The following is a 17,335-nucleotide window of genomic DNA, read 5'->3' as shown; positions in this document are numbered from 1 at the left end:
AAAATTATTTATAATGTAACAATATTTCCCCGGGCAAAGTTAGCTAAAATTCATAGGGTAGTATTTTCGGCACTATGACAGGAGTGTGTGTCGTATATTTATCAGTTTGAACCAAAATAGAAAATAAGGAAACGAAATCCTAGGGCAACAAACAATGCGTACATGCCACCTGGCTTTATTGGCATTTGAAGTTGAGAGAAGTGAGGATGACTTTTATATTTGTATAATATTTTTTATCATCGCACGCGGCTTTCACGTTAGTCACGTTAACAATTTGCATTTTGGCCGGGACTTTGCTTTTTATATCGAAGGCACATTAACCTTAGGACACGCGTCACGTATGCCCCCAGGCATTGAAAACAATCTCGACTGGCGTGTCAAGGGTTATGCCACGCGAATAAGGCGTTTTGATGGGCGTGGACCAAGCCGTATGTCGTGTATCTGCTGTTGCTGCTGCTACTTCTGCAGTCGCTGCTTAATGGCGTGTCGTATGCCACGTGCCCCACGCCTTTTTTTTTTTTTGCCAACAACACGTAATCGGGGTTCAACTGGGTTAAGCGTTCTACTAAAATAGACTACCGTAAGAACAGACAGTTAGCTAAGTATTTATGTGCTAAATCTCTCTTTCTCTTTAGGCTAAGTACAGCAGATTTAATGGGACACCTTTTTTCGTCAGATTTAATTCTTCCAGTTTTCGCTTTATTAGATCTTTACTGATTTCTAATGACAAGCAAACTTAATGCTCGATCTACTTGACTTTATTGACTGAGTTGACTTTATTAACCTTAACTTAACCCATTATTCATTTTACAAACTTCAGAATTTATTTTTTTCAATTTAATTTCTAGCAAAGCTATTGGATATTTTTGAGGCATTCTTTTGGTTTTATTGTTAATGGTTTATTTAATTTTCTTGGAAATACTGAACTTGTTTCCATGTGATCTGTATTATATATTTGTGGATTATCTGTATATCAACTTTATTCACTTGACGATATTAATCGCTTCTCTCTCCTCTTCAACTATTAACTATTTTATCAATGTTCCTCTAAATTGTTGTAATATCTTCTTCCAGCAGTTACCCAGCGAAAGGCCCTAATAACTGCTACAAATGACCAACATTGACTAGCCACATAGTGACTTAACAGCTTTTTTAAGCCAAGGCCTGGCACACACACATACACGCACAATGCCAACATCTGATGCTCTGATCCTCTTGACCAAGGCAGAGAACAATAAACAGCCGACATATGAAGGGCTTATCTTAAAGGCAAATCAATGGCAAATGGACCACAGCCAAGGCAAAAGCAAATGAACAGCCGCAAACCTTCCACACGCACACACACACACACACTGGCTCACACGCACAGACATACGCACGAGTGTAATCCACATAAATTGTCTACTGCATGAAACATGATCCAACTTTACACAGCCAAATGCACCGCCCAGCAACGGGTTTACGCTTAAGACAAAAACCATTTTATAGCAGTTTAGCTGGGAATATGTAAAAACCCATTGGAACACACTTGCACACATAAACGACACACACACTCACACACACACATAGACAAGAGAGATGTACGAACTGGCAACAAGATGAAATGTCTGATAAAGCAAGTGTAGTGCAGTAAAGGCTACAAAAGAAACACACACACACACACAGGCACAGGGACAGAAAGCGAACTAAACTCTTAGCAAAATCGGCGTAAAATCTCATATGTCCATCCATGCGGTTACAAAAGCTACTAAATTACTATTTAAGTATCTATTACCACGTTTCAAGTGTCCGAGGTCCGAGCCGAACCAGCCCAGACCCGATCTCCGCCCTGTCCCCCTAATAGAAATACCAGCCAACAACCCTGGCGACCCTTACACAAACATTAGAAAAACAAATAACAAATAGCTAAAGACTGTGCCAGAGCCTGGCAGGTGAAGTCGAGTGCTTCGAGGGCGAAAGGGGACCAGTTGGTTTTTCTGTGGGCTGGTTCTGTAGGCGCATCTATGAGCCTACTGACTTGTAAGAGGGAAAAGCATTAGCAAACAGCATTGGACGAGCACATTTTATGCGAATCCGGTAATTATTTATTTATGAGTTGAAGCAGTTTCAATAACTCACTTTGCCTCATCTACCCAGAGCACCACCCCAACCCCAAAACCGACGGGTGGTGGTTGGAGGAAAATACTCGAACATACGTCAAATGTCGAGCTGACTGTGTGTGTGTGCTTGTGTTTGTTTGTGTAAGTGTGCTCAACCCACAGTCCGCGTCATCATTAGAGGAAGTCATTGTAGGTAGTTAGTTAATGTGCACAGTGGTGCGAAAATTATGAATTTGTTTCAGGTTTTCAGCTGAAAGGTTAATGGGCAATGCGTTATGCTTAATGGTTTCTGCTTAATGTTATAAAGCACTAACACAGAGTATGAGAAATGGTTTGTTCCAAAAGAACTCATATAAATCTTTAAGCACCGTGAGGCTCATGAACTGACTGGACGAAACTTTTAACGATAACTTTAACAGGCTATTTTTTTATTATTTTCAAATTTGGACTTTAGAGCAAATTATTTAACATTTTAAATGATAAATTTATATACTTAAAAAATAAAATAGTATTTTTAATAATTTTATTTTAGATGACAATTAATAAAGATGACAAACTGTGATCAGTGTGTCTGATTTTATTATTATTTATGCTTCGAACCCGGAATTTCAATTTATTTTCACTTAAATATATCTACCAGAAATTATTAATTATAAACTGAAATGATTTTTACAAATTTTGAAAATATGTATATGACAAGCAAAGGTTTCAACCAAAGACTGTTTGCGTCGATGTTTGAGTTTGTAGCCCTGTCAATTAGTTTTTCACTTTTATTCAAATATCCATATTGATGAGTTAAATAAAGTGTTCATAAGCTCCCCAAAATAGTAGCTATGTTATTTATTTGCATTAGCTCCACCGTGCAGCGTTGTTGCCAAGGCTCAGAAGGAGACAGTCAAGTCTATTTTGAGAGTCAAAGACGAGAGTAAATAGAGGGGGACTAGAGCAGGCTCACATTCATTCTTGAGGCAGGCAATTTTTGCATAAATGCCAAGCGCTGGGTTAGGTCGGCACCGTAGAAGCCCATAAATGGGATGGGGTCGGGTTTTGATGCTGCTGCTGCTGATGATGTTGCCGAGCATAGTCAGTCCGCCAGTCAGCCGGACGATTAGACTGTCAAAGGTAAGCGGCGTAGTGCCAGTTGACTGTTTAGTATTGTAACTGTATCTCTATTTATATGTGTGTGTGTGTGTGTGTGTGTGCAGTTGGGTAATGTGTCTGTTGCGTCACGTCAGTTATTTATTCAAAGCGACAGGCGGCACAAAACGTCAATGAGCGAAATTTTCCGTATGCGCAAAGGTTATACAGGTAGCTGCCAATGTAAGGACCCAACCGGGGGTGGGGTAAGGTTGGCAGCGGGTAGGCTACGACAAACTGAAACAAAGGTAGACAGTACAACAACAATTGGAAAAGCTGCGCTAAACTTTTACAAGGAGTTGCTATAGCAACAATAAGCCCTGAGACAAGGCAGCGCGATTGCTCGTCTGAGCCTCTGACATGACAAGGGATGGATGGATGGATAGATGGATGACTGACTGGGTTGCGCAGCTAGAGTTGGCCGGGAGGGGTTGGGGATTGAAACTGGAGTTGGGGTTGGTCGTGGGTTGAATTGATGTTACGCTTTTGTCCATATACTAACTGACTACCAGCCAGCCAGAACGTCTGCTCCTGCTGCTGCTGCTGCTGCTGCTGCTGCTGCTGCTGCTGCTGCTGCTGGTTAGTTCGTCTCTCAGTCTGTCTGTCTGTCTGTCGGGGCCTGTCTATCCATTTGACTGACATTACTTTGTCATTAATTTTCGATGGCAGCACTTAACACACATGCTGCATAGGTCAAATGTCAGTTTAGCCCTAGCATCCCTGGCTGCTCTTTCTAAAAATATACCTTTTTCCTATATGTATTTAAAATGGCTTAAATGACGTAAGCAGCGCGTACAAAAATAAAATTCGCACCTCTTGCACACCCTCTCGGCATAACCACGCCTCCAGACACAGTCACAGTCACAGTCACACTCGCAGTCACACTCGCCGTCTCCGTCGCAGTCGCAGTCGCTGTCTAATGCCATTTAACAGCCGTAAGTGGCCAAGGGCTTAGCCGTTGTTAACTGTTTCCGGTTTGCAGCTCGTCTCGACCTACGTCGCTTTATCGCTCCCAACTGCTAAGGTTTCCCATTTGGTCTGACCCCCAACTTTGCATTGTAACTCGTGTGTGTGTATGTGTGTGTTTTTTACGGTTTTAGCCCTGTTTGCTGCCCTCAGTCGGTTTATGGTGCAACAAAGCTCGTTGGGTTAGGTTAGAGCAGCTGTTCTAGGTTGTAGCTAATGTCAAGATATTTTGCACGCACTTTATTGTTCTTTTTATGTGAAAAGGGTACTTGTTGGCTGGCGAAAAGATAGTTTATTTACGTAATTATTCTCTTTAATAGCACCAGTTGCTCTAAGGACCTAACTAATCCTAGCTAATCAAATTGAAGTGCTTAACAAATATATTGAAATGCAACAGAAAAATATTTATTATTTTTGAGATGTCCTTTAGACCAGCTCTTCATAATGTCACCATTTTAAGCAATTTATTAATACACACTCGGTTTTCGAAAAACATTTAAATAGTTTTTAGAATCCGAAAAACATATTTAAATATTTCCTATATATATAGGTTGTGTGGGCCAGTTCTGCAATTCGCTTTTAACTACATACGGCAAATAATTAAAGCACACTTTTGCGATTCACATACGATTTTCAACTGTCTGCCAAATTTTGTGGCTTCGGAGAGTAAAGCTACTGATATTCTATGGAATAGAATATTAATCAACAAGCCAATATATATTAGACTCTATTATAAGCACAAATACTATTTTGTCACGGAATATGTATAAATAATAATAATAATTTTTTTCCAATACCACATAGTTTTATATTCAGGGAATTTACGTTCACTATAACAAATAGAAAAAAAAAAATAAACAAAGAAATAAAAACAAATCAGTAAATCACAGTCACATAAATGGAAACATTTTAATGGAACTTATAATTTGAACACATATCAACATCTTTTTGGTTTTTCCGAACATCTCAAACAAATTTTGAAAAATCATTAACAAACCAATATAAATATGGACATTTTTCTAGCTCTACAGAAACTATCGACATTATGTATTAACACCCTATATACAAATGTTTCCCCTCTACTTTAAACTGCAAAACTTAAGAGCTCATTTAAAATATTTCTATGCATGACTCATGCATATTTAGTAGCCAAAAACAAACGGCCATAACCCCAGCCTGAACTTTATGTAGTTGAGAACAAAAAAAAATGTATACATAAAGCTGCGCATATTTATTCGATGCCAAAAACTTTGTCAATAAATATCATCGATAGCAAGCCAAAGGCGCAAGTAATCAATTGGCATGAGGTGGGTCTCACAAGGGGTACGGGCGCAGAAAACGGGAACGTTGACTGACAACAACAAAGATGGGGCTAAAAGTCTTCACGAAAAAAAAGGCGGGGAAACCATGGACTGTCGTGCTGCTTTGCATGTCCTGCAGTCATTAACTCAAAAATGGAATCGAAATGAAATTGAAATAAAATGCACGAATTTCACAGGATAGTTAAGGAAAGCAACAGAAACGGAGTCGATGGCAACATGAAGATAGGCAGACAAGTGCGATGAGACGAATTTCTGTCGCCCGATCGGCTCACATAGCCCAAGCGACCCCACGAATGGATTACAAAAGAGTGTTACAAATTCGAGTTCATAAAAAAAAAATAAGTGAGAGGGGAGGGGCAAGCGACAGTGGGGCAAAAAGAGAGAGAGCAGCATTTGTTGTTCTTGTATTTTGTACGTGCCATTTGGCCAAAGGACCAACATTTCAAGTGGCAACTGGCAAAATGACGTGCTCCCAAACCAAACCAATGGAAATACAGGGTGGCATACGAGTTCTGGAGTTGGTGTGAGAGAGCACGTGAAATTAAGTTTTCATGTAGACTATTTAAATTTATTAATTGCTCGTTGAACAGCGAATTGAAATGCTTAAGCTCTCTTGAAAATTCGCGATTAGCAGCAACTCAAACGTTCGCTGGAATTTTAAATGTTAAAATTTAATAATTGATTTGTAGATGGCTTTAACACAATGTAGAAACGATAAACTTGCAAGCCTTTGAATTTAAATGCACCTCTTTAAACGCGAATCACTCGAATACTTTTCGAAATTTACGTTATACGCACTGGGATTCAAATATTGCTTTAAAAGAGAATGAATATACATTTGAAAACCGAATATATTTTTGCCTTTAATATTTTATATATTTTTATATTTGTTCATTAACCCATCTGGTATATAACCACCATCGTAATCACCCGATTTTTCATATCTTACCCGTTCATCTTCCCTCAACAACAAAACCTTTCTATGCAATAGAGTTCTTTCTCACAATTGTTATTTGCAACCTTCATTTAAGACTTCAATATAGTTATCTTTCTCTTAAAAAACTATACTTTGGCATTTCAATCATCTTATGTTCGTGCTGTTCAACTTCTCTGTATCCCACTAACCCACAGGAGAACCTACTAAAAGCTTAACTTCACACCAGCTCCCTTCTGGCATTAATCATCTCAACAAATAGTATATCTTCGCTTGCTATGCCTTCGTCTTATTCTTCATTCTTTTGAGTCCCTCGCAGAACACTCACCGCAAAACATGTCAAGCACTCGTACGCCTAGGCCATTAACACGCCCTCAACTCAACAAAACAACCTAACAAACAACCGAGCAAACAAACAAACAAATATCGGGCCCAGACAGATAGACAGAGGTACAAGCAGACTGATGGTAGGACAGATACACAAATACTAGGAAAAGCAAGGAAACCAAAAAAACAGGCGGCACACGCAAAACCTTGGTCGCAAAGTCAAATTGAAAATGGCAGCAGAACGAGGAGCCTGAAGAAAGTAACGGAATACGACAATGGGTAAGAAAAATATTTACTACACGTAACAATAAATCCACTCGAGAAATGGGTGAAGAAATACTAGCGAAGCGCACACAAAACGCAAAACAACAAAATAAGCAACAACAACAATAAACTTGAGGGCAAAAGGGAAATTTTTCTAGTCGGACCTGCCCCATTTACAACAAAAGGCTTTCATGTCCTTCATTGCCGACGAAATTCCAACGGCACGCAAGGCAACCATTTTTTATACATGAAGTGTAACACACACTTCGACAAATTGATACCAAGATTAAATCTTGACGACATGAATAGGCAAAAGAAAAAAAATACATATATTTATACATATGAATAAATATATGATTATGACTGGAAAAAGTCAACTAGCTGGGAATTTATATTTTATTTAATTAATTTTTTTTTTTTTGTTGTAATTTAATTTTACATTAATTATGAAGGCACTGCGCAGGTGCTCTGGTTCACAGCCAGAACTAATTAGTGTTGCCCTCCCTCAGTCAAATAGAAATAATCCAGCAGCAGTGGCCGAAATGCGACAGTTACCAATTTCAGCTGCCAAGTTGGCTGTTCGCCATTTTCTAATTTCAATTTGTCGTTGCGGCTGCTCAGTTTTTCAGCTATTTTTTTGTTGTATTATTTTTTATTTTTTTTTTTTTTTTTTGGTTCACCATTGACGACCCGCACAAATGACGACGCCCAATGTCCATTGACATCGCTTTGTGGTCGACAGAATTGCCAACGTTGTCGCTGCTCAACATTAAAATTAATTACCACAAATGGACAAGTCTCATTACAGCGCGTTTCTTTTTGGCGTGCTATGTACATGTTAAGTATACATACACATAAGCATATATATATATACAGTATATACAATAAATATATATACGTGTACATATATTTTAGCCCCAACTACTATTGTTGTTGCCAGGCTATTAGATGACTGTTCTCCCCACTGTGACTGGCACTCGAATGAGAATAAGAACTATTCACAAAAGTTGCAAAAGTAAATCATTAATTTTTTCTTGTGGAATGACCTACATGCAACTTTGTGAGGCATGTGAGCATGCTGGGAGATGTGCTATGTGGACAAAGCAAAATGGACATGGACATGGAATTCTGAAGCGTTTTATGTTAAAAGAGTTTTTCTATTGAAAATATTTGACAATATATGTACAAAAATGTAGTTATAACAATAGTTGCTTTTATAAAAAGTTGTTTTAATTTTGCTTAAAAAGTATCACAGATCATATAATATTATTTTTACCCCTTTCATTTATTTGTTGGACTCTGCAGGAGTCACATCAATTGTGTTGATTTTTAACAAGCAAGCACATTTATGTGCGAAGGGGCAAATGGAAAAACAGACAGACAGAATATGGCTATATCTTCTCGGTTGTTAATACAGATCAATAAGATGTCTCCTAAATGGGGTCGGCATAAGACTGGTTGCTATGCTACGAGACACAATATAGAGACAAAAATATCCAAAGCTTTTGATAAAAGATTGATTCACAAACCAAACTAGCCTTGAATATTCACAGGTAATATGCGTAAGCTTTTTTATACTTTTTGTTAACTATTTTTTGTATAAGTGTAATAAGTTTTATGACCAATACAATTCTTTCGCAATTCCTTACGTATGACTCTTTCCATAAAAGTACTACTTTTTCACGTTATTCTTCAATTATTAATTAGTCTAAGCATCAGTCTGTTAACCATTTCCTGGAAATGCTGCATTCAATTCGTCTTAAGAAATGTAACTTACTCTATCTCGATCTATTAATAGTTTCTTAATTGCATTAAGAACCAGCTTCTAAGAGTCGTAGCAAATGTTTTGAACTAATAAGACCAATTTTTTTTTAGCGCATTGGTCGCTGAGACCAATTGAATGCATTGTTACGGACGTCGTCGTTGCCAACTAGCCCCACCCGCCCCAAGCTGACAGTTCAACATCCCTCATTACATCCAGCCCCCAGCCCCCAGCCCCATGCCCCAAAACTCCAACCCCGCCTCCACACTCCCATAACAATGCCACAGTTGCAAAATCGCGTCACTTTAGTATTGCCTTTGCCATTGTATTGGTGTGCGAGTATGTGTGAATGTTGTGGATAAGAGCCGGCAACAAACAAACTGAGCACGAAGTGAACCCAAAGAGTGTAGAACAGAATTGAGAACAGTCCAGAACTGTGGGGAACAGAAACTAAACTCAAACTGAATGAAATGAATGAATAAAAGAATGCAAGTGTAGTGTGGCATAAAGCAAAGTCAGCTAAGAAAAATATGAAGAAATAAAAATAGTCTACTCGTAAATGCACGACTAGTGAATATCCTATACTTACATACGTATATGTGCACGTTAATACACATATGTATAACAGCTGACTTCCTAATATCATTAGACGTATAGTAAGAAAGTGCATAAATCCCTGGATATTTTTGAGGAATTGTAATTTCGTTTGTGATGTTGCCATAACTAAGGAACTTGTATAGATAAAGGTACATATATAATATTTTTAGAAGTCATACCAATTTATATACTATTCCAGCTTGTATTGGTTATGCACAATACAGGACTGATGTCACCAAAATGGACACAATTATATTCCCCCGTTTAAACAGTAGTATATCTTTTGTGTACAAATATTTTACGCATTTCTTAGCTGATGTACTTTATAAGGTGTGGCTGACTTTATACGCGTGATAACACCCGTTTGCTGAGTACGAGGTATAATAAGAAAAACCAACTGCAGAATCATGAAATATTTCGTACATTAGCAATTGTTTCGCTGCTGCGAGTGTATGCGCCTGCATATGTGTGTGTGTGTGCTAAGTTGACCCTAGCTAAAGCCATTCCTCCATTCTCTCGCCCACGCCCCCTCTTCAGCTGCCTCTTAACGTGCCAATAATAGTTGAGTTTGGCTTTGTTACAAGCCCAGGGGAGACAAACCTACATATATATATATATATATACCTATGCTCGTATTCTATGGGTAATACAACAATCTAACAAACTGAGTTCAGTTTATGCTTTTCTGGTTTGGCTTTGCTCGCTGCTCTCATTTTGGCTTTATTCATTCTGCGCGCTTTTCTTTTGGCAATTACTCAAAGTTTTTGTGCACCGGTCAAATGATTTCAAAGGAAACAGAAACAGAATAACAACAACAACAAAAATAAACTAAGTTATGCATTTCAATTTCAGCTACAATTGCGAAAATTAATTTATCATTTTGTTAAATTCAAGTTGAAATGTGCTCTTTGCGGTTGAATTTGCTCAGTTTGCTGGGGTTGAGCTTTCGGTTTTGCTCGGTTATTGAATTGTGGCCGAGATTTGTTGCCAAATCAGAACTTGGCTAATTGGTTTATATCAATTAAATTGCACTTCACAGGAAATGCAAAGAGAAAATGATCAATTACAACACTACATAAATTGTACGCTGTGTTTGCTTTGAGCAATCATTTTGATATTCTATGGCATTAAGAAGGTTTTAAAAGAGGAATAAATAAGGTTGGGGAAATGGCAAAATGGGCAGAGGCACACATTTTTGATTATATTGTGGACATTTTTTTGATAAAAAATAAGGGCCTAAACAATTTCTATTTCAATTTCTTTCTTGAACAATTTCTATAAAACAATCTTTTTGATACTGTTTATAAAAAAGGGTCTCAGAAAGTTTTAAAAGAAGAATGAAATACTAACAATAATAAAAATAATAATTCAACAACGTATTATTTGCTGAAAAGCATTTCAAGCATTATACTTTTATTATGTCTTTATGTTTGTCTATTTAAAAACTTGTCGCAGTAGTTTTTTTATTTTATTTTTTTTTAATATTTATATTTGTTCCGTCTATAGATGGGAGCTTACTTATCACAACTCTAACTAAATAATTATATAGGCATCAACACATATGCCTATATCATAATTTTGCTGTAACACCTTCTTGTTTTTTCCCACCCTTTTCAACAAAAATCTCATACAATCAACTTTTATGGGAGACCGCTTAAAATGTTCTGTCACACGTTTACGCAAAACAAGCGCAAGTTTTTAACATTTGTTCACGCGTGCCCACTTAAATATGCAACAATTTCCGCATAATTTCGTGCACTCCCTAGGCTAAAGGCTCCAGGACACCATGGCGGCTATCCACACATGCATATGTATTTACACACACCCACAAACACACACGAACTATTCGCACTCGTATGTGTGTGCGGCTAATCACATGACTGACTAACAAGAACTATCTATGGCAGGTGGGTGTGCGTGTGTCCGCGGCGGGTGTGTCTGTGCGTGAGTGTGTGTGTGTGTGTGCGTGTCTGTGTGTGTGCAAGTGTATCTGTGAAGTTGACGCTGAGCCTATGGCCAAGCAATTATTACGCACCAACAAGCACGCACACACCCACACCTACGCACACCCACACATAGAGAGAACTGAACAAACCGACAGAACACACATTTGGTGGCCAGTGTGTTGGACAGGACCTGCGGCATGTGCGGGTCCTGCCCCGACGTTGATTAATACGAAGCAATTTGCAGTCCGTGAGATGGCGATAGCGATGCGTGAAACTGTCATGCGATTTTCGTATGACTCTCAACTGTTGAGCCTTGGACAACATTTTGATGACCCATATTCGTATGTCACACGCAAATGGTTGCCACCAAAAGCTGGCTCAACAGTTCGAATGATTTCCCCCAATTTCTAAATATGACGGAGCTGTGATTAACTAACTGAAGCCTGTGAACGACATGAATTTACCCATTTATTAAGTTGATTATAATGCTCATCTAATTATTTATTATCAAAATGTATTTACTAGTTGCTCTTTCTTTCAATCTGGCTTTTTAAAAGAAACGAAAAACGAAATGTATTTATTTCAAAGCTACTGCTGAACTCTTTTCAATTTCCCACATTTAATTTTATTATAAAACAAAGATTGCGTTGTTTGCTTAAGGAAACCCATCAATAAACATATCAAAAATATCAATATATATTTTGATTTAAATTTCGGTAACATACCACAAATAATACTGGAATATTTCAATTACAATTGCAAATAATTATATTCTAGCATATATAGCAGAAAAAATGTATTTTTATAATATTGTTTAAAATTTGTTTCTTACATACATTTTAATTATATATTTTTCGATTTCTGCGAATGATATGAAATATTCTTCCACACACGCTTTCTGACTTAAAAGCACATATTTTTTTAACTATCATTAATTATACAACATTAATTATAGCCTAGGTATTATTTTACCTGTTACCAGAGACATCAATTTTGTTTTTCAAAAGGCACACATATCAATTAAAAAATCAAAACAAATTCGCTGCTCTGCATTTCCATTCCCATTATCAAACGCCATGGTGTTTTTCCAGCTAGAGGACAAAAAACCCAAATGGTGAACCTCACAATTTGACTTTTGCAGTCATTTCCCATTCCAATCGCAATCCTCGATAACACCACATAGTAGCTCTGGGAAGCACGGCCAAAGGCAACACATGCATAAATTATTTGCGCAAATAAAAAGCAACAACACAGTTCAGTTCACCCTACGCCACACAGCACACACACCATCAACCGCCTCTTGGCTCTTCCCACCTCACACATGCCCACAAATATTTTAAAACAATTAAACAATCTTTTTTCACGTTGGTGGATTCGCAAAAAAGTGCAGCATTTATTTAAAAGCTACTGCATGAAGTTCAAAAGCGAAAACCAAGTCAAAAAAAAAAGCATTTAAAATATGCCAGCCACTATAAAGCGGACTCGGGGGAAACCCCGATCGGGGGATGGAGTACAACAAACGTTTACATATTTTATGAACTGCTAAAAACAGTTGAAAACCCAACTAAATTTGGTCAACCAAAATCGAACGAAATAGTTCCAGAGCCAAATAAGGTCAAACGCATTGCAAATCTCTCAATTTTAGAGCTCCATTAAATATCAATAGAACATTTTAATGCTCTTAAATATATAATTTCAAGTTTCAAAAAAGGTGTCTCTGACTTCAATAGCTAAGAGCAAATCGTAAAAAAAACATGTTATTTATTTGTACAATAAACTCTGGGTTGGCTATCATTAAATCCTTTCAGTTGCTTTGTAAATGTGTAGCACAAAACAATTTTTCAAAATAATCCGCAATTAGGTATATAAAACAAAAAAAAAATAAACAAAAAAACAAAAATAATAAAGGGAAATTTTCAAGCGTAAAAACAAATGGAATAAATATTTCCCCTAAAATTTAACTACGGTCTTTTGCCCGGGATGAACCAATAATGATAAAGAAATATACAATTATTTAATAAATTACATAAGCCGAAATTCTTTTTTGCACGTAAGCAAAATGCAATCAATCTTCCTCTTGTTATAATAATTGTAACCGTTTATTTGACATGGGTACTATAGGAAGATAATCATCAGATATGCTTGAGCAACATAGCCATAATTATGATCGAACCTAAAGAGACATATTGTATGTATCTTTTCCCTGTTATCTTTCAATGCCTTGCTCAGTTTGTAACGGAATTACAATACCCGTTGTCAGGGGCATAACAACCATTCAAATTGTCGAACTACAATTGAATAGACTACCCAAAATACATACATACATATTCACATATATATATATATATATATAGCTATATGTATGCAATATCCCAAATGAGCTCAGAAAATTTGAGGATATGCCATAACTTGCCTTAACATTACTTATTAACATATCGAAACCATTTCGAGGAGCCCAGAACAAACCTTACAGCGGGCAATACATAAAACACAGCACACACATACTCCTCTCTCACTCTCTCTATCTCTCTCTCTCCCGCCGCTGTAGACAATGTCATTTACATAACATCGAATCGTAACGTAATGCATCGAAGGCAGGCAAGCAAAAATGCGTATAAGGTTTAACATTAAATATTTATAAATATTTCGTATACGTAATCGAATTGATTGATTTTGCAATTTCACGCAAGCCGAAACAAATGCAGACAGGAAAACGTACAAGCAGAGAAAGATTCGAAAATGATGAGAATGTGGATGATAAAACAGGCTACTTGCCAGCCAACCACAAAGGAAACAAACTGGACCTGACCTGTCCAGCTCAGGCAGTCAGTCAACCAAACTGTGGGTAATTTGAAACGAACTAAAGCTAAAAGAGCTTGCAAGATGTGATGGGTTGAGGGGTCGTTGCTCTGGGGATTATGGGTAGAGGGGTAGCCGGGCAGAGTGGTGCGGCAGGACAGAGCAGAGCGTCTTAAGTGATTTCTAACTGGGGGGCCGTACAAGTCAGCAGCCAGATAAAATACATTATGGTAATGTGCGCACAGTAACAAGTTGTATGGCCGCTGCCACGCCCACACATTAAGGAAACACACAAAAACACACACACAAAGAGCAGTAGAGCAGTTTACAAGCCACATGGCCTAATCCTTTTGCCCCCTTTACCACAGTATGCCAATGACCAGCAAAATACATTGAACTCGCAGTCAGGGTAAGATTTAGGATTTGAATTTGGATTGGGATTGGGGTTACCAAACTGGTGTCCGGATCTGGTTCTGCTTCATTGGCGCTATAAAATGCCAACGGGTTGCCAAAGCCGACGAAAAGTGCCCGAAATCACAAAGCGGCACGTGTTGCTATCCGACTTTGTGTCTCGAGCATTCTCACCCCCGCCCCTTCATAGTCAAGGCAACCAGTCAAAGGCAAAAAAAAAAGGGTTCACACCCACAATCCCGCCCACCTTGCTCTGTCGTCTAAATTATTGGTAATTTGATGTTTTATTACATTTTTTTAAAATTTAATGCGTGTCCCTTTTTGTATGAGCTGCTTTAAAATTTATGAATTTGCGTCAGTTATAGGGAGAGGGTTGGACTTTTGACGGCCACGTTATTGCTGTGGTTCATAATTGTCACACAATTTTTGAGGCAACTGACTTTTACGATTATGCGACCATATTAAAGTTGCAGTTAGGGTCAGGCAAATGGTTACTGCGGGGAAATCATGCTTAAATTTTTGACCGCAATTTGAATATACGAAGAAATATCAAAGGGCACTGAAGCTTTAATAATCTAAGTCCTGTTAAAGGTTAAGTGGTAATAATGGTACATTTATATTTTTGCATTATCTTAGCACCTATATGATATAGAAACAGGATCTTACAAGAAGCATCAAAAGAAGAGCAAATTATCAAGACTTCGAAATTTAAGTAAATACGCCGAAAACCTAAAAACATATAGTGATGTTTTCTGTTTATAATATAAAACTGGCTTAAGGTTTTTAAAAATATATGTTTACAATAAGTTAGAAGCAAGAGAATTTATGCATTACTTACCGCGAGCAAAACTGCCCGAATTTGTTTAGTCCTCCAATAAATTTGCGCTGGCATTTTTATCTGTATTTTCTGGTAATCATGGTTTCCATGCTGCAATAGAGAATAGAAAGTACTTAAATCAAATATCAAATAAACCTATTAAATAGTTGGTCTAAATACTAATTGAAACAATATGCAGCTGGCACCTAAAGTTTGAGACAAAGAAACCATTAGACTTAGTGTAAATAAACACATAATCAACAAATACAAGCAAACAAATACACACACACACACACACACACACGCACGTACACAAACTTAATAAGAACTTAAATCAATAGAACTTGGCATTTGTTTAAGGAATTGGCCTTTTGCATAATTAAGCTAAATATTGTTAAATCTTTGCGTATGCGACGATTAATGAAGGCAACAACAAAAGCACCAGCTTAGCGACTGACAAGATATATGACCAGGGGGAACAGGGGAGTGGGACGGGGGGGAAGGGCGCGGCTAAAATTATGGCAGACTCTTTGGAGCGTCCCCTTTGCGTAAACAAGAGCTACAGTGAGCGTAATAAATACGTTTACGGCTCTGAGACATTTCTCATTCAAATTAAGTACAAACGACATTATTCATTTCTTCGATGGTTCCACCCCCAACATAGGCAACACAAGTAGGCGTGGCATTTGAGAGCAAATTTCACAAATTATCCTGGCTAACAGTATTTGCTGTTATTTTGCTTCTTTAATTTTTGAGAAAGAAATTTAATTTAGATTTATGCACGTTAATTTCGTTTCGGTTGATTTTCCGAGGCAACAGCCTTTCCTGACTGCCTGCTGTTTATTTTGAATTCATTTTATTTTACAGTCAAGTAATTTGTTTGGCCCGCAAGGGGCGGCAAAGTTATTTAATGTACTTTTAAATATACGCACGTAATTGTAGCCTGTAGTCAGAAAGATGACTACAAAGGGTATGACAAATTTTGCAAGGGTTTGAAACCAGAGGATAAATGAAATATGAGCCTATAAAACAGATGCACTTTAGCGTATTCAAAAGTTGATAAATATTGATTTTCATAAATCATTAAACATCGAATATCGAAACTCGCATAATGAAATCGAAGATAAATCGTCTCATGAATATCGAAACTCGCTTGGTTGATTAGAAAATATCGATATTTTTCACTTCGCTTGGCGATATTTATCGTTTAAATATTTATAAACTTAAAACATTTATATTAATTGAAATATTCATTCAACTACTGCCAAAATATATTGTGATATAAACCTTAAGTTTTATACTCTTATATTGTTGTTAATAATATGTTTATGAAAGTATTTATTAATTCGGCTATTGCTGAATAAAATATAGTACAAAAATAATAATTATTGAATAAATTTATTATTGTAGCTGAGTATCTGGCAGGGAAGTACTTCTAGAGTGAATTGCCTCTTAAACATACAGGTAATGCTGTGAAGTAGTTTTAAGAGTTTTAATCAAACAGCAATAATTATTCCACAAACTTTGCACGATAAACTCGCGTTTAACATTAATTTAAAAACTCAAAACATTATTTTACATAAGACAAGTTTTTTTTTCCCCTGCAACAATTCAATTAATCGTCATAATTTATGGAGGTGGCACAGAGATATGTTGCCTTTATCAATCCTATACCATTTGAATGCACACCAGGGAACACTTAAGGTCGCCGAGCACGTACCACAAATTGGAAAATGCTAAAAATACATGACGCAAAGTAGTTTTCACCAACCAAGGGAATATTGGAGAAATGGTTCACATCTATTGCAATGGTATTACAACTTTTTCATGTTAAACTTTGCCATTCATCATGTTATTCTCGAGCACACATTTCTTATGCCCCCTTGCGCTGTAAAAGTTGCATTTAATAGGTGAAACATTTTGTGTGGTAATTATGAGCAGATAGCCGTGAAAA

General features: G+C 37.2%; 1 protein-coding gene across 1 annotated transcript in view; it reads right to left on the bottom strand.

Moving 5' to 3' along the window:
- LOC115763081 (protein madd-4) overlaps nucleotides 1–17,335 on the bottom strand; it is a 74,621-nt gene that overhangs the window by 42,675 nt on the left and 14,611 nt on the right. Inside the window, exon 2 of the mRNA XM_030705511.1 lies at nucleotides 15,403–15,492. Coding sequence (XP_030561371.1) covers nucleotides 15,403–15,456 — 54 coding nt within the window. The 5' untranslated portion in view covers nucleotides 15,457–15,492. The remainder of the gene's footprint in view (nucleotides 1–15,402; nucleotides 15,493–17,335) is intronic.

This window comes from Drosophila novamexicana, unplaced genomic scaffold (genome assembly GCF_003285875.2).
Source record: "Drosophila novamexicana strain 15010-1031.04,08,12 unplaced genomic scaffold, DnovRS2.1 tig00000689-arrow-pilon, whole genome shotgun sequence".
NCBI lineage: Eukaryota > Metazoa > Arthropoda > Insecta > Diptera > Drosophilidae > Drosophila > Drosophila novamexicana.
This window is presented reverse-complemented; position numbering and strand designations above follow the sequence as displayed.